This window comes from Scyliorhinus canicula, chromosome 13 (genome assembly GCF_902713615.1).
Source record: "Scyliorhinus canicula chromosome 13, sScyCan1.1, whole genome shotgun sequence".
NCBI classification, from domain to species: Eukaryota; Metazoa; Chordata; class Chondrichthyes; order Carcharhiniformes; family Scyliorhinidae; genus Scyliorhinus; species Scyliorhinus canicula.
This window is the reverse complement of record NC_052158.1, coordinates 146,684,197-146,709,812: the sequence shown is the minus strand read 5'-3', so window position 1 is coordinate 146,709,812 and position 25,616 is coordinate 146,684,197. Positions and strand designations below refer to the sequence as shown.

The 25,616-nt window shown below is 46.2% G+C and overlaps 2 protein-coding genes across 5 annotated transcripts in view; one reads left to right on the top strand and one right to left on the bottom strand.

The window, feature by feature from the left end:
* The window catches only part of LOC119975763 (mediator of RNA polymerase II transcription subunit 12-like protein), a 640,706-nt gene that overhangs the window by 415,295 nt on the left and 199,795 nt on the right, over positions 1-25,616 (bottom strand). The window lies entirely within an intron of this gene.
* On the top strand, positions 15,540-24,397 carry LOC119975764 (P2Y purinoceptor 14-like). Of its 2 annotated transcripts, XM_038815595.1 has the most exons (3): positions 15,629-15,689; positions 22,622-22,715; positions 22,949-24,397. In XM_038815595.1, the coding sequence occupies exon 3, from the start codon at positions 22,957-22,959 to the stop codon at positions 24,073-24,075; it is 1,119 nt and encodes a 372-aa protein (XP_038671523.1). In that variant the 5' UTR covers positions 15,629-15,689; positions 22,622-22,715; positions 22,949-22,956; the 3' UTR covers positions 24,076-24,397. The 2 variants fall into 2 exon arrangements, with proteins under 2 accessions (XP_038671522.1, XP_038671523.1); XM_038815594.1 differs by lacking the exon at positions 22,622-22,715 and having other exon boundaries at positions 15,540-15,689.

The following is a 25,616-nucleotide window of genomic DNA, read 5'->3' as shown; positions in this document are numbered from 1 at the left end:
TGCCGCAACCCCCCCCCCCCCCCCCCCCCCCCGATGCCGCAACCCCCCCCCCCCCCCCGACACTGAATGGCTGAATTGATGATGGTTGACGCCGTTTTAAAGCTACTGTGATTTTTGCCGACGTGACCCGTGGCCACGTCGGCGGGACTTCGGCCCATCCGGGCCGGAGATTTGTGGAAACAAAAATATAATGAAATCCCGCCGGCGCCAGCTGTTTTCAGAGGCTGCCGGCGGGATTTGCACAGCGCCGGTTTTTGGCCGGTCAGAGAATTAAAAACCCTGCGTGGGGTCGGAGAATTTCGCCCAAGATTTCTCACCATCCCTGCCATAATAAGGCCGACCCCTTATTTGAGAACAAGGGGTCCTTGTTCTAGATTCTCCCAGAACAGGAAACACATCCTTTCCAGATCCCCTCAGGATCTCATATGTTTCATGTCGTCTCCCTCAAGGTTAGGGGCAGCACGGTAGCATGGTGGTTAGCATAAATGCTTTACAGCTCCAGGGTCCCAGGTTCGATTCCCGGCTGGGTCACTGTATGTGCGTAGTCTGCACGTCCTCCCCGTGTGTGCGTGGGTTTCCTCCGGGTGCTCCCGTTTCCTCCCACAGTCCAAAGATGTGCGGGTTAGGTGGATTGGCCATGCTAAATTGCCCGTAGTGTCCTAAAAAGTAAGGTTAAGGGGAGCGGGGGTTGTTGGGTTACGGGTATAGGGTGGATACGTGGGTTTGGGTAGGGTGATCATTGCTCGGCACAACATCGAGGGCCGAAGGGCCTGTTCTGTGCTGTACTGTTCTGTGTTCTGTGTTATAAACTCCAGTGGATACAAACCTAGTCTGTCCAGAGTTTCTTCATAAGACTACCTGCCCGTTCCAACTGCTGCCAATGCAATTACATCCTTCCTTAAATAAGGAGGCCAATGCTGTACTTGGTACTCCAGATCTGATCTCACCAATGGCTTTACAACGGCAGCATAGCATCCCTACTTTTATATTCAATTTCTCTTGCAATAAATTATAATATTCCATTCGCTTTCCTCGTTACTTGCTGTACCTTTGGTGATTCATGCACTCTGGCACCCATGAAAACCAAAGTGGAGAGTTGGGAGTCATGTTACACGAGTATGCCAAACATCCCCTCCAGATGTTATACTGTCTCGCCGTGCTGCACATCAGGCTGCCGGCTTCCATCTATCAAGCAGCAGCTCAGTAATGCAGCTTCTCACCAGCTTCGAAAGCCTGGCCCTCATCTACGCCGTTTTTACTGGAACATCCTAACTTCCACACCATCGCCTGCAAGACTTATTCATCTGCGTGTGCCTATCTCATCACGGACGTCGTCTCGACTGGAGAAATGAATTATCCAGCATCAGTTCCACCTGCCGCACTCTGGACTCTTGTGAAACAATAATTCTTTACTATGTGACCTAAGCCCTTGAACATTTCTTTCTCAGTCCCTCCTTTATTGTGGGAATACACAAGAGGTGGCAAAATGACTCACCCTCCTGCATTTTGAGCATGTGCGAAACAACGAACCCTCTGAATTCACCCGACGTTGAGTTGGCTGTGGGGTAAATAACAGAAATTGGACCACACCAAAACGGAGGGATGGGAAAATATGCCGCTATTTATAAAGGGAGAAATCAAAATCAAAATCAAAATCACCTGCCTGTTTAGGGACAGATGGTGGGAGGAGAAATAAGAGTCTGGATTCTCCCCTACCCGGCGTGACGGAGGGTCCCGGCATAGGGGAGTGGCACCAACCACTATGAGGTCGGTCCTCCCCAAAGGTGGGGAATTCTCACCTTTGGGGGCCAGCCCCGCGCCAGAGCGGTTGGCACAAAAAACCGGCGCCCCCGGCAGCGGGGCTGGCCGAAAGGTTTTCGCCGGTCGGCGCATGCACCGGCAGTGACGTCAGCGGCCAGCTGCCGCTGACGTCACCACCGGCGCATACGCGATGTGGGTTTCTCTTCCGCTTCCGCCATGGCGGAGGCCGTGGCGGCCGCGGAAGGAGGAAGAGTGCACCCTGGGCACTGGCCCGGAATCTGAGCGGGGGCCCCGATCGCGGGCCAGGCCACCATGGGGGCACCCCCCGGGGTTCGATCGCCCCCCCCCCCCCCAGGACCCCGGGGCTCGCTCGCGCCGCTGATCCCGCAGAGGTGGTTCAAACCTCGGCGGCGGGAGAGGCCTCCCAGCGGCGGGACTTCGGCCCATCCGGGCAGGAGAATCACCGCAGGGGCATCACTGATCGGGGTGGCGGGATTCCCGCCGCCGCCACTTCCCGGGTGGTGGAGAATCTCTGCCATGGCGGGGGCCGGATTTTAGGTGGCCCCAGGCGATTCTCCGACCCTCCTGGGGGTCAGAGAATTTCACCCAAGGGCTGTTTGCATTAAATCCACCGCCTGTCCAAAAGAGTTCAATAATTTTAATGAAGCATTTGATTAATCTCTGGAGAATGAGAGAGACCATTTTAGGTGAATACTTTCATTTGAGCGATTGGAAAATTGGGTAGGAGGAAGGGTCAAATACAGCAATGATTGGGAAAATTATTTTGGGGTGGTGGGGACGCCTACCTGCAAGAGGTCTGAACGGGGTTACATTTTGAGCTTCCAGACCAGCCCTGAACTTGCCCTGCAGCCATTTCAAATAAATGGATAGTCTTCAAATTAAAACAGGAAGGAGTTCTTATTTTATAAAATTAATCCTCCATAAAGATAGCACAACCATCAACTTCCCAGAAAACATGTCAGCAATTCCGCGGTGTGAAACAAGAACTGAAATGCTCTCACATTTTGCTCAATCATTGTGAAGCAATCATTGGACCAGATGGAAAGAAACAAATCAAATGCAGTCAAATCTTTCAGCATCTTTGATTAAGATACTGTAACCATCATTTAAAAGGAAGGGATAGTTAATTATAAGGGTCTGGCACATACATGGTTGATGTGGAACTGAGCACAGTAATGCCTACACAGGATCATGGAACATGACCCTGATCTAAGAACATGACCTGGGTGTCAGCGTGATGTTGACCAGAGATGCAAAAAGTCATAAGCATGGAGATAGTTCCAAACCTGTAGCATTTACTTTACCTGTGTGAATAGTTTTATCTGTTAACAGAGCTGTACAGTTAACCCACTGAAGCCGATGAAAACCTATTTCAGGCTCTTCATCCTGTAACCAACAGCCTCCCAATATGGTGACGGATGGGAATCAAAAACCTTCAACAACTCTAAAGTGCCAAAACAGTCCAAGAAGATGGGACGAAGAAAAAACTTCTACAAAAATACTGACCTGAGAGAAGCTCCCGACAGAAGCTGAAGGTGCAGAGACAATTTGCCAGAGGATTCTCTAAAGAAAAGGCCTGGAAGCCGATTTCTACTACAGTGGGAGCCCCAACTAAATAGCTCTTGGAAGTCCAACTTCAGAGCCCAGAGGCCATGGAGGTTGCAAGGAAGACCTAAATCTTTTTAAATTCCAGGCTACAGACACCCCGAGAACCCTTTCCGCAATTCAGTATCAGTCATGCCATCGAAGGAAAGCCAGTCGCCAAAACCTAATTCCCCAATCGGAGCCCCAACTTGTGGTCTCGAAATGTTGTAACATGGGAAAAAAATTATTAAAAGCTCCTGGGAACAACACGACTATCCAGTTCGTAAAATGGCAAGCATAACTTTGAATTTTAATGCCTCATTACTCCTCATAGCAAACTACAGGACAAAATAACTCACACATAGCCAACCAGGTGGATCACGATTCAGCAGTTCCAATTCAATTTGAATAAACCCAAAGCCCAGGTCAGTCAATATATTGGGGTCTTTGGTGATAAAGATTTTTAAAATACAGCATAATTTTTGGTTTAAATAAAAAAGGAGTGCAGGTGAACACGCTGCTTTACTCTATAGGTCCTATTGCAGATGCCATCAATGACAAGGTAAATTAACAAGAGCCAGGCTCCAAACACAAAAGAGAGTTCCTGAATCTCTTCACACAACTGGTCCATCTGAAAAATGCAGCCAGGATCATACTGAGAGGCAAGGCTAAACCACTTCACCTTTTTACTCCATGACAAGCCCTCCGTCCCCTGATGAAAGTACAGCAGCAGCTGGCAGGGGTGGTCAACATGGATGACATCTCCCAAGTCACATAACCTACCAATGGTGTTCTGGGATGGTCCCGGTTCCAAATTCAAATTTGCATTTGCGGGTAACAAAGCCATATGTTGAGAGATTCCCCCCAATGTCCTCAGTGGATGAGAGCCTGACTAAACTCTCAAAGTGCAGGATCTCTTCCAAACTAGACATAAACAGAAGATTCTGGCAGCTTCCCTTCAGTGAGGGTTCCAGCCCCTAACCACCTCCTTCAGTAGATTCTGCTTCAGCCACTTGCCCTTCGGGATCAGGCCAGCACCACAGGTATTCCAACACACAATGGTCGACATTTTGCACGGCCTTCAGGAGATCATCTGCCACATGGACAATGTCTTGGTTCAAGGGGAGACAGTCGAAGAGCACAATAAAAGGCTCACGGCAGCCTTGGTGCGACAGCAGGGATCAAGGCCGATGCTGAAAGACAACGGAGAATATTCCCAAACACCCAGTGGGTTCCTAGGCCACATCTTCAGCAACAAAGGCATCAGGATGAATCCACAACAACCCAAGGAAATCATCGACTTCCCCACCCCTCCTCAGTCCCCAGCCTCCAGCTTCATCTGGGGGATGGTGAACCAGTTGACAAAACGTTTACTTAAAGTGGCTCATGACACAGAACCCTTGGGACATCTGCTCAAGAAAGACCAAACGTGGTACTGGAACCCGCAGCAAGAGCAAGCATTCAATAGCATCAAAGTGATGTTGCTTCCCACTGACATTCTGGCCCACTACCACTCAGCCATGGCCATTACCACTTTAGCAGATGCTACAAGTCCTTTGGGTGGTCCTCTCTCAGGAGTAACTGGGGGGGGGGGGGAAGTCACCCATCAGTGTTCCACACTCTCAAAGGGCTGTCAGACACAGAGACAAGACATCCCATCATAGGAAAAGAAGACCACTTGGTTACATGAGCATGCAGGATGTTTTCTGACTACATCTGTAGGCTCAAGCTCACAGTCAAGACAGACCATAAACACCAGTCTCTTTACTGGAAGAGTAAGATCTTGTAAAGACACCTTCCAGGATCCAGAGGTTTCACCAAGACCATTGTAATTTGCCAATAAGATTGCCGATGTCCCAGGAAAAAAAAATCAAGACGACAGTCGACACACTTTCATCGAACACAATGGGCTTCCCAAAAAAACTGTTGTCAACTTTGTTGCCAAACTAGAGGCCTACTCCCCATCAGCAAGCATACGTTTGCCAGTAAACACAAACAGATTCCCAACAGATCAACCAGGAGCAGCTGAATGATGGAAGACTGCACCTTTATCCACAGAAAACCCCACAAGGATGGCCCCAACAAAGAGCCGACAACACCACTTGACAGTTATAGATCAACTCCTCATCTATGACGAACAACTGATCATCTCAGCCTCCATGTGGCCTGGTGTCCTTCAAAGAATACATCAGGGTCACCTGGACATCACAAAATGCAGGACGCAGGCACAGTCTACCATCTGGTGGTCAGGCATCTCCAAGATGATTTCAGAGACGACTACCAATTGCCAGATTTATGCATCACAGAGGAAGGACCAAAGGACCCTAACAGACCTTGGAGCGTTAGTTGTAGATGTGTATGTCTACAACAGCAAATTCCTGATAAGGGTGGTGTACTTCTCCAGATAGGTGGAGCTAAAACAGTTTATAAGACTACCACAGAAACAAGTCATCAAAAGTGCTAGAGACGTTTGCAAGCCACAGCACCCTGGACAAGAGCGCAGGGCTGACCTGGCAGGTCAGGCCTTGGGGGGCAGGGGAGGCCGGGGGGGGAGAGAAGAGGGTTAGGGCCACGTTAGTTTAGTTGAATACGTGTGGCATGGGCAAACAGAACTGGCAGTGGAAGTGCCTTATTAACATGTTTATTCTTTCCCACTGTTCGTTTTCATTATGTTAAGGCTCTTTGCACAGGGCCATTTTTCTCTCTGTAACTGTTACAAATTTGTGTTAAATAAAAAACTTTAAAAATAAAAAATAAGTAAAAAAACAATTGCTCGCAATTCTTCAATGAATACTGTGCACACTTTGCAGCCACAACCAATTCCACTGCAGCAGCTCCTGAAGATATTATTAACAAAACCAAAATATGTTTTATGAAACACCTTTCCCATCTGCTTTATGACATTACGCATTACATCAACAATCCCAAATTCACTGCCAGCTCCCCAGTGGACATACATTCCTCCATGCCAGACAAAGATAAAATATCCAGCGTCCTTCAGCGATCACTCCACTCCGCATTCATGTTTTCTGTAGCCAATCATCACTCGCAAGGTACATTCAAAAACCAAGTCTGCTCTATTGTCTTTCTTTTAAACAAAAAACAAACTCTCACAAGCATCCTGCATGGTTGCCTTCATGAACCTTGCCGTCCCACAGAAGTAGCTGCTTTGTTTCAGCATCTAAAGAGGCAGCGGTCCTGTTCTCTGAGAAAAGCAGTTAAAACTGCCAGGCTGCTACACTGGATTTCGATTTTAGCTTCTCTCCCCAAGACAAGTGGATCACATTGGCATTTCTCCAAACTAAGGAACCCGCCCTGTCACCGCGCCCACATTTTCTGCCCCCAATAATTTCAGAGTGCTCTGTTTTACCTTAAGTCCCACAAGTCCCGAAAGACATGTTGTCAGGTGAATTGGACATTCTGAATTCTCCCTCTGTGTAGCCAAACAGGCGCCGGAATGTGGCGACTCGGGGCTTTTCACAGTAACTTCACTGCAGTGTTAATGTAAGCCTACTTGTGACAATAAAGATTACCCCATTTGAAAATATTATTGTCCTGTAACATTCAGCATTCAAGACAATAAGAAAAAAAATGCCACACAACACTGGGAAATCTTGATATTGGCTTCAGCAATGAGAGAAATGGAAAGAAGATCTGGGAACGCTGCACCGAGGGTGATGGAATCTTACCTGAGATCCTGCTGTAGCGTCCGAGGTGGTGAAATGAAGCATGCTTTCCAGTCACTGAAAAAGATGAGGCTGTCTCTCTGACCAAGTAGGCGTGGATGAAAGAGGCAGGGGATGCCTGCAGGAGGAGTGTGACCCCTTGAACCTGGAGGCAATGTCACAGGAGCATCCAGGACCTCAGGTGGGTGACAAGGCAGCAAAGCACGTACAGCTGCCAAATTTCACGCACTGGCTTCCTCACTCTAATGTGGGCAGCACGGTAGCATTGTGGTTAGCACAATTGCTTCACAGCTCCAGGGTCCCAGGTTCAATTCCGGCTTGGGTCACTGTCTGTGCGGAGTCTGCACATCCTCCCCGTGTGTGCGTGGGTTTCCTCCGGGTGCTCCGGTTTCCTTCCACAGTCCAAAGATGTGCAGGTTAGGTGGATTGGCCATGATAAATTACCCTTAGTGTCCAAAATTGCCCTTAGTGTTGGGTGGGGTTACTGGGTTATGGGGATAAGGTGGAGTTGTTGACCTTGGGTAGGGTGCTCTTTCCAAGAGCCGGTGCAGACTCGATGGGCTGAATGGCCTCCTTCTGCACTGTAAATTCTATAATTCTATAATAATGCAATAAAACTCAGATCAACACCTTTTGCAGCTCCACTCATTCCCCTCTACTCGGACACCTCCTGACAATGTCCATTTGACCAGCCAACACTCGCACATCTTTGTCCCATCTCACTCCCATCTTTCAGTCACTCTCCAGAAAATGTCCTTCATCCCCACAAAATCTATTTCCCACACTTGCAAACCTCTGCTTTTTCTCCCAACATGAGAAGAGAAGGCAGAACAACTCAAGGAAGGGGCAGAGAACCAGGGGCGGGGGGCTCCAGTCCCAGCCACAAGTATCATCAGAAACAGGACACAATAATTCAGTCTAGTTCTACCCGGTTCCAGTGGAAGCAGTAACGTATGGGCTGACCGCCAAATGTGAAGTTTTTTTGATTTATACCACATTGTTCAACTTCAATGCAACTTTCGTAATACTTTGACTTGTGCACAAAAAGCAGAATTTCATCCACTTTTAATCTATCAAAACCGTTTGGAGTCTTAGAAAGTTCCCGAGCTCAGGCGGCATGACGGCACAGTGGTTGGCACTGCTGCCTATGACGCTGAGAACAAGGGTTTGAATCCCGCACCTGGGTCACTGACCATGTAGAGTTTGCACATTCTCCCCGTGTCTGCATGGGTTTCACGCCAACAATCCAAAGATGTGTGGGGTAGGTGGATTGGCCACGCTAAATTACCCCTTAATTGGAAAATAAATAATTGGGTACTCTAAATTTATTTATTTTTTTTAAAAGAAAGTCCCTGAGCTATCAGGTTATTCTCAGCCATTTCTTTCACAGAGCGGGTTGTTCCCACCTTTTCTACCTGTCCTGATAATTATATCGTCTCAGTTCTGGTACCATCCTTCAGAAGCCTTTTTACACCTTCTCCATCTTCTCCTTATCATTAATATCACAGGGAGATGAGAACTCCAAGTGTAGCGTAACCAAGGTGGTCCAGATCGCTGCACAAATTCAAATTTGGCAATTAAATGTTCATACCGAGATGGTGATATAAGAAGTGCACACGCAAGCACACACGCGCGCGCAGATACACAAAAGCATAGTTAGATCTTTAAATTAAATGTCCTATTTGCTGTCACTATTACTTAAGGTCACATTGCTGATCTGAGCTGAGCTTTTGGCAGCTGGTTAACAGTTCATGTCACAGCCCCTAATTATGGGGAACCCCACAAACTCACCAATACCGTGAGGAGAAGAAAACAGCCTTTTTGCACGCACAAGTTCAGTCTAGTATCACAAAAGAAACTCTTGATCCGACAGACACAGTGTGATATCACATCAGAAACTTCCAGTCAGGGAGGTCATTTTCTCTTGTCTTTTTGGGATTATAAACACAGTGACCAGCAATGTCATGTTGTGACTGGTTAGTTCTTCAGGACTTGATCCCTGCCTCTCCAGAAAGATTTTTCACATCCAAGTGTTTCTTTACATTTGAAGATAATTTACGAACATTAAGTCAGGTATGTTGAACTAAATCTCAGCAAGCAATGAACTCAAAGACATGCACTTAAACAATCATTTTAACTATGTCAGTGATCACTGCACTCGGTTTTGTTGCCATCCAGACACAGTGAAGGAATCTCAGTGGAGAATAAATCTCTTAAACTGGTGGAGAATTGTATGAGGCCTTTGCCATTAAAGAAATTTTCCCTCCAAAGTGGAGAGGTCTATGGTCAGCTAGTTCTACAGCAACAAGGAGTCCACCTCGACTTAGTGGTAGTGCTCTTGTGGGTCTGTATGAAAGAGGCTGGGGGAAGTCTGCAGGAGAAGGGTGATCCCTTGATCCAGAGACAATGTCATAAGAAGATCTAGGACCTCGGGGAGGTGAGAAAGCAGCAAAACACTTTCAGCTGCCAAACCGCACACTCATCGTTTCTCAGCATTTTCCTATATAACACTACGCTTCCAGCTCCACTCATTCGCCTCCATCCAGACAACTCCTCAGAATCCCCATTTGACCAGCCGACACTAACACGCCCGGACCTTTGTCCCATCTCACTCCCATGTCTCAGTGAACCTCACATTTGCAATCCTCTACTTCCCCTCTTTACAGGAAAAAGAAAGTGTGCAGAGCAACTCCAGGGAACAGCAAAGACCCAGGGGCATTGGGGCTCCAGCCCCAACCACAAATGTCATTATGAACAGGACACATTAATTCAGTCCAGTTCTACTCTCTTTGCAAACAGTCATCCAGACTCGAAACAGTAGCTCCCTTCTCTCTCCACAGATGCTGTCAGAACTGCTGAAACTGTCCGGTATTTTCATTTATTGTTCGACTCAGTTCCAGAGGTCGCAATAATGTATGGGCCGACTGCCAAATGTGAGGGTTTTGTTTGTTTTAAATCATATCGCTCAACCTCAACCCAACTTTCGTAACACTTTTGACTCACTCATCCACGAAAACAGAATTTGATCCATTTTTAATCCAACAAACCCTTTTAGAATCTTAAAGCCCTTTAACTATCAGGCTTTTCTTTTTCCAGAGGAAGGTTCACCCGCTCTACAACCTTTCCAAATAATGATAGCATCTCAGTTCTGGTACCATCCTTCTGAAGCCTTTCAGTATCTTCTCAGAATCTCCTTATCATTGTTATCACACAGAGACCAGAGCTCCAAATGCAGACAAACCAACATGGTCCAGAGTGCTGTACAAATTTGGCAATTAAATGTTCAAAACCAAGATGCGATATGAAAAAACACACACACACACGCAGGCAGACAAACGCACGCACGCACATACACACTCACATGCATGTACAGATATACACAGACATGCATTGTGTGCATGCACACAAAGAAATCATAAAATGCATAGTTAGATCTGTAAATGAAATGACTTGTTTGTTATTGTACGTCACTGTTACTTAAGGTCACAGTGCTGGTCTGAACTGATCTACTGCTGCACATCACATGTTGCTTACCTTATTCTGGTGAAAAACCACAAAATGGCTACTATCATGAGAATAGAACAGACATTTTATGCGTACAAGTTCAGTCCCGTTATTGTTGCAAGAAACTCCTGATCCTACAGACACAGATTAATATCACATCAAAAACCCCCCGTCGGTAAGGTAATTTTCTTTTGTCTTTCTGAGATTATATATACAGTGACCATCACTTCATCGGGTCCAGTTACTCCTTCAGGACTTGACCCCTGCCTCCCCAGAAAGTTTTACACATCTATGTGTCCCTTTACATTTGAAGACAGTTTGAGAACATTAAATCGGGTATGCTGAACTAAATTTAAATACGCAGTGAGCTCAAAGACGTGGACATAAGCAATCATTTTAACTGTAAGTAGTCTTACAACACCAGGTTAAAGTCCAACAGGTTTGTTTCCTGTTGGACTTTAACCTGGTGTTGTAAGACTTCTTACTGTGCTCACGCCAGTCCAACGCCGGCATCTCCACATTTTAACTGTGTCAGTGATCACTGCACTCAGTTTTGATACGTTCCAGGCATTTCCTGACAGCATGGAAGCACAGTGGTTAACACTGTTGCTTCACTGCGCCAGGGTCCCCGGGTTCGATTCCCGCTTGGGTCACTGTCCGTGTGGAGTCTGCACGTTCTCCCCGTGTCTGCGTGGGTTTCCTCCGGGTGCTCCGGTTTCCTCCCACAAGTTCCGAAAAATGTGCTATTCGGTGAATTAGACATTCTGAGTTCTCCCTCAGTGTGACAGGATTTTCACAGTCACTGCGTTGCAATGTTAATGTAAGCCTATTTGTGACAATAATAAAGATTATTATTATTTAGGTTTGTTACTGTTTAAACACTGTGGGGAAAGTCTCTCTCTTAAACAGGTGTGGAATCATATCAGGTCTTTGCCATTAAAGAAATCTTCCCTCTGAAGTGGAGAAGTCAAAAATTAGTTTGTTCAACAGAAACAGGACGTCCACCTTGGTTTAGTGGTTGTGTCTCGCATTAGAGACAGAAGGACTCTATAGGGCACAGGTCCCACACCAGAAACAGAAGCAGATAATCTCGGATGTGTTAATACTCCTGGTGCAAAACTATAGCGGAGAAAATCACCAGAAAAATGCAAATTCTGACGTTGGTTTCAACACAACTAGGTTTTGGAAAATAAATTTTTAGAAAGAAAATTCATGCCATGGTTAAAGTCACGAGGTATGTCAAATTATGACATTTGCTTGAACAAAAGTAGGTTTTCGGAAAGGAAAAACTGAAAACTCAACCGGTCTCGCAGTGTCTGTGGAGAGAGAAACAGAGTTAACGTTTCGGACTGAAATGGCCCTTCTGCAATACTTAGAAAAGACATTTCTAGAAAGAAACTTTGATGCCATGGTTTCAAGGCGAATTTTATTAATTTATGAATCTAGTATTCAGCACAAGAACCAACGACCAGGTCTGGAGGATTGCCCTCACAAGGAATTAGAAGATTAGATTGGGTAATCCCCTTCCTCAGTTTCGACATGTCTGTCCGGCTGTGTCACACAGATATTGAAAGCACTTTCTGCGAATGCCTGAATCTGTCACCTTACTGTGAAATGTTTACGATAATCACAGACCAATGCGCAACAGCAGGTAACAGGGAAGAATAGAGAATGTTCTAGAAATGCATTCCTGTTTCACCAGTTCCTTGAAACGCAATCGCATTAAGATGTGAATCCTTTGTGACACCTTGAAGATTAACAGATTCCGTTATAAGGTAAACTAATTTCAACGGGGAAGAACAAGTAACGGATAAAGTTATTAGACCTGGAAGATAAACAGATCCCGCTATTTATTTATTTATTTTTTAAATTTCGAGGACCCAATTAATTTTTTCCCCCCCAATTAAGGTGCAATTTAGCGTGGCCAATCCACCTAACCTGCACATCTTTGGTTGTGGGAGTGAGACCCACACAGACACGGGGAGAATGTGCAAACTCCACACAGACCGTGACCCGGGATCGAACCAGATCCTCAGCGCCATAAGCAGCAGTGCTAACCACTGCGCCACAGTGCCGCCCAACCGGTTCCATTATAAGGTAAATTAAACTAAATGGGGGATGAACAGGTACTGGCCAATGTACCACATATTATTTATAGCTTTCTTTAAAACTTCCTACACAAAATTTTTTTGAAACAAACGACTAGCAGGATAGCAGGACATGAGTTTCTTTTTATTTATTCACAGGATGTGGGCATAGCTGGCTGGGCCGACATTTAATGTCCACCCCTAACAGCCTTCCATTTCAAAGGGGATTTAAGAGCAAGCTCCAGTTCTATGTATCTGGAGTCCACGTGGGACACACCAGGTAAGGAAGGCAGATTTCCTTCTGAAGGAACCAGATGGGTCGTTACGGCAATCCACAATTTCAGCATTAGCCTTTCAATTCAATTCAAATTTCATCATTTGCCAAGGTGGGATTTGAACCCAGGCCCCCAGATTATATCCTGGGTGTAGTTATTGTCCAGTGACAATACCACTATGCCCAGTCATCTTTTAATAATCCAAGTCAATGCAGATTCCCTCATAATTTTGCGACATTCACTGAATCAAATCAGTAATTAATAATAATGAACAACTATTACATAGAATTTACAGTGCAGAAGGAGGCCATTCGGCCCATCGAGTCTGCACCGGCTCCTGGAAAGAGCACCCTACCCAAGGTTAACACCTCCACCCTATCCCCATAACCCAGTAACCCCACCCAACACTAAGGGCAATTTTGGACACTAAGGGCAATTTACCATGGCCAATCCACCTAACCTGCACATTTTTGGACTGTGGGAGGAAACCGGAGCACCCGGAGGAAACCCACGCACACACTGGGAGGATGTGCAGACTCCGCACAGACAGTGACCCAAGCTGGAATCGAACCTGGGACCCTGGAGCTGTGAAGCGATTGTGCTATCCACAATGCTACCGTGCTGCCCGCTCATTAAACTATGATACACTTCCCAGAAATCGAAAACATTCTCATCAATACGTTTAAAGGACAACTATTTGCAGAACATTGTTCTTGGGTTTCCTATATTACAACACTGACTACACCTCAAAACGTGGATGTCGATGCTTTGGAGAGGGTACAGAAGCGGTTTACTAGGATGCTGCCTGGTATGGAGGGCATTAGCTATGAGCAGAGGTTAGATAAACTCAGTCTGTTCTCACTTGGAGTGACAGAGGTTGAGGGGTGACCTGATAGAGGTCAACCAGATTATGAGTGGCATGGACAGAGTGGATAGTCAGATGTGCCTTCCTAGGGTAGTCGAGTCAAGTACTAGGGGAAAAGTTTAGAACTGATGTGCGAGGCAAGATTAGTTACACAGAGGTTGGTAAATATATGGAATGCGCTGCCTGGGAGGTGGTGGGAGCAGGTACGATAGCGGCATTTAAGGGGCATCTAGACAAATATATGAATAGGGTGGAAATGGAAGGATACGGACTCCACAAGTGCTTACGGTTTTAGTTTAGGCAGGTACCATGGTCGGCGTAGGCTTGGAGGGCCGAAGGGCCTGTTCCTGTGCTGTATTGTTCTTTGTTCTTTCGCTATAAAGTGCTTTGGGAAAATCTGAATTTATGATAGGTGTTATAGAAATGCAAACTCCTTCTTTCGAGAAGAACGGCACAAACTCTTCAAGCAGTAGTTGCATGTTTTGTCACAATGTTGCAGAACTTGTTATATCAAAGGTTTCTATAGTTAAATATGAGCAGACGCTGAATGAGGAAGTTGTTCCTTTGTCACAAAGCACAGAGAGTCCATTGTCAAGATCCGTGGTTGCATTTTTACTATTCTAAAATAGATCAACAAACATCCATCAAGAAATAATGTTTCTGTTAAAATACTGAATCCCCACCCCAACACCTTCTGCTTTGCAACAATTGCCTCTTTTAGCAAATCGTTGTGTACAATGCTTCCAGAAAAATAACGTGTTCTAATTTAAGTTCCAGACCCGCTTTAACTTTCAGAGATGTTGATGGCTGATCCGACAGAACTCATCGAGATCGCTACAAGCACAAACTCCGGAAACGTCTTTTGCCAGTTTTCTTCTGCTGGCTTGGCAATCTTTACACTTGCTATCTTGTCGTTATTATTTGCAGCTGGCATCATTCTCAACAGCCTGGCTTTCTGGGTCTATTTCTGTCACGTTCCAACAGAAACAGTGTCACCAGCTACTTAAAGAATTTGGTAGCAGCCGATTTATTGCTGGCCCTCTCGCTGCCGGTAAGAATTGGCGCGGAGAAGAAAGTGGGCTCCACAATACTGAGAAAAATCTACTGCAACTATACAACTGAGGACCAAGGTTCCGTCCGGGCCCTGGGTCACTGTCCGTGTGGAGTTTGTACATTCTCCCCGTGTCTGCGTGGGTCTCACCCCCCACAACCCAAAAAGATGTGCCAATTAGGTGGGTTTCACCACGCTAAAAGTGCCCCTTAATTGGGAAGAAAAAAACAATTGGGTACTCTAAATTTATATTTTTTTAAAAAAGAAAAATAATCTTGCGTTTATAGAATTCAGAGAAAAGTTACTTCAGCGCAATTGGTTACCTCACAGTTATCCCTCAAAACCCTACTGACTCATGTGACCTCCTCTCCAAAAGAAACGGTGGCACTTAAAATTCCATAAATTGATAATTCTCAGTAATAATGACCATGAAACGATCATCAATTATCTTAAAAACCCACCTGATTTGCTAATTCCCTTTAGGGAAGGAAATCTGCCGCCCTTACCCGGTCTGGCCTACATGTGACTTCAGACCGACAGCAATGTGGTTGACACTTAACTGTCCTCCGAAATGGCACAACAAAGCCAGTCAGTTCAAGGAAAATTCAGCATCAGAAACCAAGGCATGTGTCACCAGCAACGCAAAAGAGGGAAAAAATTTTAAAACCCCTATTTTCTGATTTTCGTCACACTACTTGCTACTTCTGGTTCACGAAAATGCTGAACACCACAAATTGGCCAATATCATGAGGTTAAGAATAAGACATTTTGCCCACACAAGTTCAGTCCAGTATCGCTGCAGGAAACTCTTGATCCTACAGACACAGAGACACCAACAACAAAACTTACAGTCAGGTAGGTGATTTTTCTTTTGTCTTTGTGGGATTTTATATATATATATACACACACACAGTGACCATCAGTGTCCTGTTGACACTGGTGATTCTTTCAGGGACTTGATCCGTGCTTCTCCAGAAAGGTCTTTCACATCCAGGTTTTTCTTTGCATTTGAGGATAGTTTGAGAAAATTAAGTCAGATATTTTGAAGTAAACCCACACACGAGCAATGAACTCTAAGATGGGCACTTAAACAATCATTTTAAACATGTCAGTGATCACAGCGCTCGGTTTTGTTGCCATCCAGGCATTTAGGTTTGTCACTGTTTAAACCCTGTGAGGGAAGTCTCAGTGTGGAGTAGCTCTGTCAAACAGGTGTGAAATCTTATCAGGTCTTTGCCATTAAAGAAATCTTTCCTCGGACGTGGAGAGGTCTATAGTTAGTTTGTTCTACACAGCAACAAGGAGTCCTCCTTGGCTGAGTGGCAGCGCTTTCACATCACAGACAGGAGGTCACTTTAGGGCACTTTAGTCCCACTCCAGAAACCTCAAGCAGATAATATCGGTTGCCTTCTTACACACAGTGCAAAACTACAGAAGTGAAAGTCACGAGATAAAAGTAGGTTTTGGAAAATAAATTTTAAGAAAAAAACTTTATGCCATGGATTTTAAGTTAATTTTGTTCATTAACTACGACCAAAATCGCAGCCTTACATCTTTCGCTCTGAACTTTTCAATTATGACTCCGGTGCTCAGCACAAGAACCAGTGACCAGATCTGCAGAATTACACTCGCACAGAATTAGAAGAATCAGTTTGGCAATGTCTCTCTGGCTGTGTCACGCACATCCTCAAAACACTCTGCTGTGGTCACATAACTACAAAACAATTTGCTCAATCACAGACAAATACAGCAGCTAGCAAGGACAAAAAGACAGTGTGCTCGAGAAACACTCCTGGTTTATTCATAATAATAACAATAATCTTTATTATTGTCACAAGTAGGCTTACATTAACACTGCAATGAAGTTACTGTGAAAAGCCCCTAGTCACCACATTCCGGCGCCTGTTTGGGTACACAGAGGGAGAATTCAGAATGTCCAAATTACCTAACAGCACGTCTTTTGGGAGGAAACCAGAGCATACGGAGGAAACCCACGCAGAGTCGGGGTGAACGTGCGAACTGCGCACAGACAGTGACCCAAACCAGGAATCGAATCTCGAGCCCTGGTGCTGAGAAGCAACAGAGCTAACCACTGTACTACCGTGAATGCCTTAGAATAGAATGCAATAGCATTTACGTGCAAATCTTTCCTATCTATGTATCTGTCCACATGCCTTTCAAATGCTGTCAATGTTCCTGCCTCAACCTCTTCCTCCGGCAGCTCATTCCACCTACGTACCACCCTCTAGTGTAAAAAAAAGGTTGCGCCTCAGGTTCCCATTAATTCTTTCCCCTCTTAATTGAAACCTATGCCCTCTCGTTCTCGATTCCCCATTCCTGGGAAAAAGACTGAGCGCATTGACCCCATCTATGCCTCTCATGATCTTATATACCTCTATAAGATCATCCCTCAGCCTCCTGCACTCCGAAGAAAAAAGTCCCAGTCTGTCCAATCTCTCCCTCTAACTCAGTCCCTTGAGTCCTGCAACATCCTTATAAATCCGATGTTCCACACAACCCCCCTCTATCCCCCTCCACTCAATCAACGCTGTAAGTGCACCCCAATGGTTCAATCGCCAATGCAAAAAGCAGTGTGGAAAGTTGGCATCTCTACCTTGTTCCCGTGTAAATGAAAATACCCCAAACTTGTTGCATTAGTGCAAATACTAGCCATGGGGGCCCTGTACAATGAACCCCAGTGCAAAACCAAACCGCCCCAGTACCTCGAAACAGTACGTGCCCAATCCCCCCACTCAACCCGTTCAAACTCCTTCCCTGCATCCATGAATCCTATCACCTCCGTTTCGGGGCAACACGGTGGCACAGTGGTTAGCACTTCTGTCTCACTGCACCAGGGACCCAGGTTCAATTCCGGCCTTGGGTGACTGCCTTGGCGTTTGCACTTACTCCCCGTGTCTGCGTGGGTTTCCTACGGGTTCTCCGGTTTCCTCCCACAGTCCAAAGATGTACAGGTTAGGTGGATTGGCCATGATACAAAAATTACCCTAGTGTCCAAGGTTGTACAGGTTAGGTAGGGTTGGGGGAGGGGGGGGGGGGGGGGGGGGGGGGAGAGGAGAACAGTCCTAGATAGGGTGCTCTTTCAGAGGGTCGGTGCAGACTCAATGGGCCGAATGGCCTCCTTCTGCACTGTAGAGATTCTATGATTTTATGATTCCTAACCGTAGGGGGCGTCAGAACCACATTCGAATAGCCATCTAATACTGAACAACACTTGTCGCCCCTTCACGAACTCCGCATGGTCCTCAGCTATCACCCCCGGCCCACAATCCTCCAAGCCTGTTGCCAACATCTTTGCATCTGCATTTAGCAATGATATCAGTAGATTAGACCCACACCCCTCTGCGGGTATGTTTTTCATGCAGAGAGTGGTGGGTGCCTGGAACTGGCTGCCAGAGGATGTGGTGGAAGCGGGCACAGTAGCAACATTCAAGAGGCATCTGGGTGGGTACATGAATAGGGAGGAAATAGAGGGATAGACTGAGTAAGGGAAAAAGTGTTTTTCTTTTATTTAGATTGGTACAGGCTTTGTAGGCCCGAAAGGCCTGTTGCTATGTTGTACTTTTTTTTTATCCTTCTCCTTTTTCAAAATGAGAAAAACCAAAGCTTGAGCCAATGTGGGCGGAAGGTCTCCCGGCCAACAAATCATTGAACATTTCCATGAAATGAGGACCTAACACAGCCACAAATTTATTATAAAATTCCTCTGGGAATCCAGCCGTGCCGGAGCCTTCGCAGACTACATGGAACCAATGCACCTCATCATCTCCTCGGCCCGAGAGGAGCCTGCAGCCCCTGCACTTTCCCCTCCTCCACCACCGGGAAAACCAAACCCTCCCCTGGGACTCCCACCTGTACAGCCCTCGGTGGAAGGCCTCAAACACCCCATTCACCGTACCCGGGTCAAAGAACACCCTGCCCCCGTCGTCCTTTATTTGCACAATGTCCCGCGAAGCCACCCGCAGTCTCAGCTGCTGTGTCAACAACCTGCTGGCCTTCTCCTCAAGTTCATAAAACGCTCTCCAGACCCGGCGCAACTGAACCACCCCCTCGCCCGGTGACAACAGTTCAAACTCCAGCTGGAGCTTCTCCCTCTCCTTCTCTGGGGTGATCAAATACCGCCGGTCCACTACCAAACTACCGTTCCCGTACCAGTCTCCCCGGACAGGTGCCGGAATGTGGCGACCAGGGGCTTTTCACAGTAACTTCATTGAAGCCTACTCGTGACAATAAGCGATTTTCATTTTTCATTTTCATTTCATTTTCGAAATGGCCACCACCTACCTCTATCTTTCCATCCTCCCCACCTTCTCCCTATGCGCCTTGATCAGTGATTAGCTCCCCCTAATTTCCCAGAGCATGGAGGCAGAGACCTCCAGTTTTTACTGAACTCAATATATGTGCTTATAGCCGCCCCCAATCCTCTCACATGCCCCCTTATCCACAAAATGCCACAACCAGCCTCCACAGCAGTCAACTCGGTGTTCCCCCTTCTCCACGCACAGATCCACAAAGTACCAAGTGTGATCCGAAATAACAATTGCCGAGTTTTCAGATGCCACCACTCCTGGAAGCAATACCTGATCCATAATAAAAAAGTTGATATACATCGCTTGATTATGGGAGGGGGTTTGACATGCAAAAAGAAAGAAAACTCCTTCACCCTGGGTCGCCCAAACCTCCATGGATCCTCACACCCCCATCCACTCCATGAACCTTTCCCACCCGAGACCTTCAGGGACTTGGGGCACGACCGGTCCAGCCTAGGGTCAGACACAGACACAGAACATACAGTGCAGAAGGAGGCCATTCGGTCCATCGAGTCTGTACCGATCCACTCAAGCCCTCATTTCCACCCTATCCCCGTAACCCAATAACCCCTCCAAACCTTTTTTTTGGTCACTAAGGGCAATTTATCACAGCCAATCCACCTAACCTGCACGTCTTTGGACTGTGGGAGGAAGCCGGAGCACCGGGAGGAAACCCACGCAGACACGGGGAGAATGTGCAGACTCCGCACAGACAGTGACCCAAGCCGGGAATCGAACCTGGGATCCTGGCGCTGTGAAGACACAGTGCTATCCACTTGTGCTACCGTGCTGCCCACGAGCAGACAATTAAAACCCCCTCCCATAATCAAGCGATGTATATCCAAATCTGGACCCATCGCCAACACCTTCTTGATAAATTCCATGTCATCCAAGTTAGGAGTGTACACATTCACGGACACCACAGGAGCCCCTCCAACCTTCCAATCGCCATCACATGAAATGAAATATGAAAAATGAAAATCGCTTATTGTCACGAGTAAGCTTCAATGAAGTTACTGTGAAAAGCCCCTAGTCGCCACATTCCGGCGCCTGTTCGGGGAGGCTGTTACGGGAATTGAACCGTGCTGCTGGCCTGCTTGGTCTGCTTTCAAAGCCAGCGATTTAGCTCTGTGCTAAACAGCCCCCCCCCCGCCGGATCTCCCACGATATTACTTGCTGAAAAAGCCAGCCTTTTGTCGATAAGCACCGCAGACTCCCTCGTCTTCATATCCAACCCCGAATGGAACATATGTTCCACCCACCCTTGCCTCAACCTCATTTGGTCCTTAACCTTCGATTAGTCTCCTGCAGAAAGACCACATCTGCCTTCAAACATTTTAAATGAGTGAACATCCACGACCTTTTAATCGGCCCATTCAGACACATCGCATGCCAGGAGACCAGTCTGGGTGGGGGGGTAGCTCTAAATGCATTGCCCTTTCTCTCTTCCCCCCCCCCCCCCCCCCACCCCCACCCTGCTCAGCCATACCCAAATCCCAATGGACTCCTCCAGGTCCCAATCTCTCGGGCTTATCCAAGATGCTCACCGCCATCCCCCTCCATCCAATGGCACCATGAAGGAACCTTCATCGGCGGCAACCACCCACCCCATTCCTAACAAAGAAAGCCCCACCACCCCAAGGCTCACCATTCCAACCCACACAAAAAACTAAAAATTCTTAAGAAACAACCCATCCCCCACTTGTCGTCCGTTAACCAATATTTCTGCGAGCAGGGTGACCCCCACCAGAGGTTAAACACAAACGATACTTACAGAAGACCCACATACTCCCTCCTCTACCCCCCCCCCCTCCCCAAGTGCAATACCATAACTCAAGCGTGCAAGTGAACCCAGCCAGAATCTTCCAATATTCCCCAGTCCATGATGGTTAAAAAGCTGCTCAGCACCTCCGGCGAACCGAAATATGCATGACCCATAAGGAAGCCGGATACATCACACCAAATCGCACCTTGCTCCTGAACAGAGCAACCGTGGCCTTGTTGAACCCGGCCATTCTCTTTGCCAACTTGGCTCCCAAGTCCTGATAGATTCGGACAGTATGGCCTTCCCAGCTACATTCATGAGTTCCTTTGCCCACCTCAGGATCTTTTCCTTGTTCAAATATCACGGAGCCATATGATAATCACCCGTGACATTTCCCCAGCTCTCGGTTTCTTCCTCAATGAACGACGGGCCTGGTCCACTTCCGGAGGACAGTCGAAGACGTCCTCCTCCACCAACTGTTCGAACATCTTGGCCATATATTCCGTGGTTCTCGTCCCCTCAATGTCTTCGAGCAGCCCAACGATCTCAACACCTGCCTCGAGTGTTTCTCCAGACCATCGATCTAGTCTTCAGCTTATTTTACCCCTCCGACGTCATCAGCATCTCTGCCTTCAAAAAGCCAATCCGATCCTCCAGGTCAACTGCCATCTCCTCCAACATCTGGATCAATGTATTTGCATCTCCCGCCGCAGTTCACCCTCTCCAGGCAGCCCGAATTAGCTCTGCCACTCTCGCCGAGTCCTCAGTGACCGCAAACCCTTTGCTTTTTGAATTTGGTTGATAGGAACTCGACCAACTTCTCCATCGAACACTGTGCGGGAAACAACACCAGAGATCCCTCCACCATCTTTTCCCCTATTGTATGTTCTCCAGGTCCAAACAATGCCCCTTGCTTGACACACTCCTCGTCTGACAACTCTTTGGCATTGGCCATCGGAGAGAACTCCTAGTTCTTCGATATTCCAACTTTTCCACCTGCACCACCCCCGGTAAAACGGGCAAGTCCTCAAGCAGAAGCCTGTTCCTGTGCTGTAATTTTCTTTGTTCTTTGTTCTTATGTGCGGCCACTCACTCCATAGCTGCCACCAGAAGTCTGAGATCGTAAATAATATTAACGTATTTTATTAGAATTTACAATTTATATTTAGGATTTCCAACAAGTTTTTTCTGGATCAGCAAACAGCAGGAAATGAAGACGTCAGGAGTTAATAATCCAACCCAATAGAATTTCCCGCACATATTTTGTGATGTTTACTGATTCATTAGTAAGTAATAATAATTAATAATTATGATCAATTTACTAGAATCCAAAACACTAGATCAGAGCATTCTCATTGATGCTGGTTTAGCTCACCAGGCTAAATCGCTGGCTTTTAAAGCAGACCAAGCAGGCCAGCAGCACGGTTCGATTCCCGTACCAGCCTCCCCGGACAGGCGCCGGAATGTGGCGACTAGGGGCTTTTCACAGTAACTTCATTGAAGCCTACTCGTGACAATAAGCGATTTTCATTTCATTTCATGTGCTCAAAGCGCTCCTATTTGTAGAACATTGTTCTTGTGCCTCCTCCATTACAGCAGTGAATACACTTGAATACACTTCATCCACCATGAAAGGATTTGGGACAACCTGAATTTATGATGGGTGCTATAAGAATGCATGTTCTCTCTTTCAGGAATAACAAGTCCTGAAACAATGTCGCAGAATTTGTTACCTAATTACTGTCCCGTTAAAGAAAGGTAGTGTAAGATGGGTTTCCCTGAGGAAAGGTAATGCTCATTTTCTCACAAAGCACACCGGGTCCGTTTTCCTGATCTGCTATTGCATTTTAACATTCCATAATAATGTAAAACTTATTAAGAACATCCATCAAACAATAATTCTTTGATTAAATATTAGAATCCCTACCCCAGCACTTTCTTCTTTTCAAAGGTTGCCACTTTTAGCAAATTGTCATGTGACATCCTTCTAGAAAAGTAATATGTTCTACTTTAACTTGCAGGTGTATGGATGGCTGATCCGACAGAAACCATCGAGATTGTTACAAGCACAACCTCCTCTGACAACACCACTTGCCCATTTTCTTCTCATGGCTTTACAGTTTTTACAATCACTGCCTATTCGTTAATTTGTGCTGTCGGAATCATTCTCAACAGCCTGGCTTTCTGGGTGTACTTCTGTCACGTTCCCAGCAGCAATAGCGTCATCATCTTTTTAAAGAACCTGGTGATAGCCGATTTATTGCTGGTCCTCTCGCTGCCGATAAGAATCGTTGGCAGGAACAGGTTGAGCTCCACAACACTGAGAAAAATCTATTGCAATTTTGCAACATGCATCTTCTATTTGAACATGTATTCAAGCATTCTCTTCCTGGGATACATCGCGGCCACGAGATACCTGAAAATAGTCCGACCGTTTAAAATACATTTATTTGAATCTCTGAAGACAGCGAGAATCGTCTCCGTTGGCACCTGGTGTGCTCTCCTCAGCCTCGGATTTTCGTACATGTTCCTGACCGGGAAAAGTCCATCCCAGAATAAAACAAAAGAAACATGCTTAGAATTCAGAAGTGGTACGGGGGTTCACTGGCACGTAACCCTCCACGCTGGGGGCACATGTCTCTTTCTCTGCGTGCTGATAGGGCTTTGCTTCTTTTACTTTCAAACTGCAAAACGTCTCGACAAATCCCCATCGCCAAGCTCGCTCAAAAAGCAAGCCAAGGCAAAGAACAACATTCTAATCCTCCTCGCTGTCTTCGTGGTCTGTTTTGTTCCCTACCACATCGCAAGGCTTCCTTATATTTTAAGCCAGGTAAATGTCATCACTGGATGTTTTTGGAAAAAGACTCTCTACCACTTTAAGGAATCGGCCGTTGTCCTGTCCTCGCTTAACGCCTGTTTAGATCCAGTGATCTACTTTCTGTCTTGCAAAGCATTTCGGTCAAAGTTAGGCCTGGACAAACACTCAAAGGACAGTGATTCGCATAACGATCGGTCCTTGCATGCCAACGCTTCACAATCCATACTCGACGAAACGACAGCCGCCGCTTCAGTGGTGCCAAAGGATGTATCGTCGATATTGAACCTTGCACCTGCACTTGCGCTCAAAGAAAACATAAAAGCTGCTTAAAAAAAAAGATGGTTAATTGAAAAGAATGATGGCACTGGATCAAAAGTGCTTTCGAATTATAAACACTTTTTGTCATCTTATCAGAAACAGTCCCGAGAAGCTGCAGTGGGATGGAGCAAGTTAAATCTGTTAAGTTCGTTGCTTCACGTGCCTTTGATATAAACTGGCTGAAGAACTCTGATCATGTTCCACTATGTCCACTGTTGATGCCAGTATGTCGCAGAATATTAATCTGTTAGAGAAACGTAACCACATACAGACGCCATTGATTCATCAATCTCAATGAGACATTTTACCAATACCTGGAGAATGAAAAAAAAAAGAAAATCGCTTATTCATGTGATCTGTCATATGTTCAGTGTCCAAAGAATTGGGAGAGGTGAGGGACGAATATGCAAATAGATCGGGAATTATTTTGTTTACATTGGGTCCTGACGCTTCACTATCGTTCTGTACACTCAGCAGAAGTTAAAGACATGTTTTCTTATTCATTTATGGGATGTAGGCGTCATTGGCTGGGCCAGCATTCATTGCCCATCCATAATTTCCCTTGAACTGTGTGGCTTGCGAGGTCATTTCTCAAAGTAGTTATGAGTCAACCACACTGGAGTCACATGCAGGCCAGACCAGGCAAAGGCAGCAGATTTCCTTCCCTAAAGGACATCAGTGAACCAGATGGGTTTTGAACGACAATCAATCTAACTCCAAACTAATTTCATATCTTTTATCGAAATCAAACTTCCAGGTTGGGGGAGAGGCTGAGGTGTTGGCCTTTGCCTCCCTGATAGCCTGGGGACAGATCTTGCAAGGGTGGTGGACTCCGCAGCCGCTCAAAGCGGCGAGGTGGGTGGCGGAATTAGTGCACCTGGAGGAGATAAAGTTCACCAGGTGGTCGGAGGAAGGGTTCCTCACAAAGCAAAATTGTTTGTCTCTTACTATAAGTATCTGTGAACATCAGAAGGTGGGGGGGGGGGGGGGGGGGTTTGTTTATTGTTTTGTGTTATAGTCATTATTGTTTTATTGGCTAGCTATAAAACTGGACGTATACTGTGTTCAAGGGAGTGGGGTGGCGCGGTTTATGATGGTTGTGTATTGATCGCTGTGCATCTGCGTTTTATATAAAAATGAAAAACGCCTCGAATAAAAATATTTTTGAAAAAAGATTGCATTCAAATTTCACGAACTTCCGTGGTTGGATTCAAGCGCGGGACCCCAGGCCAATACGCTGGGTCCACGGTTTACTAATTAACCACTACGCTACTGCCTCCCGAGGAGTGTGTGTGAGAGCAATTACATTAGAAAATTAGTTGGTTTTGAGCGAGAACGGAATGATCATCGCCCAGAAGCCCTTCAGTCATTTAAAATAAATAGAGAGTCTTCAGATTAAAACAGGAAGGGGTTTTCATTTGAGAAAACAACCTTATATTCAGAGAGCAACCACATACTTCCTGTCAGCAAATGTAAATGTGAAACAAGAACCAAAAAGCTCTAACCTTTGTGAAGTGACCATTGAAAGAAAGAATCAAATGTGATGAAATCTT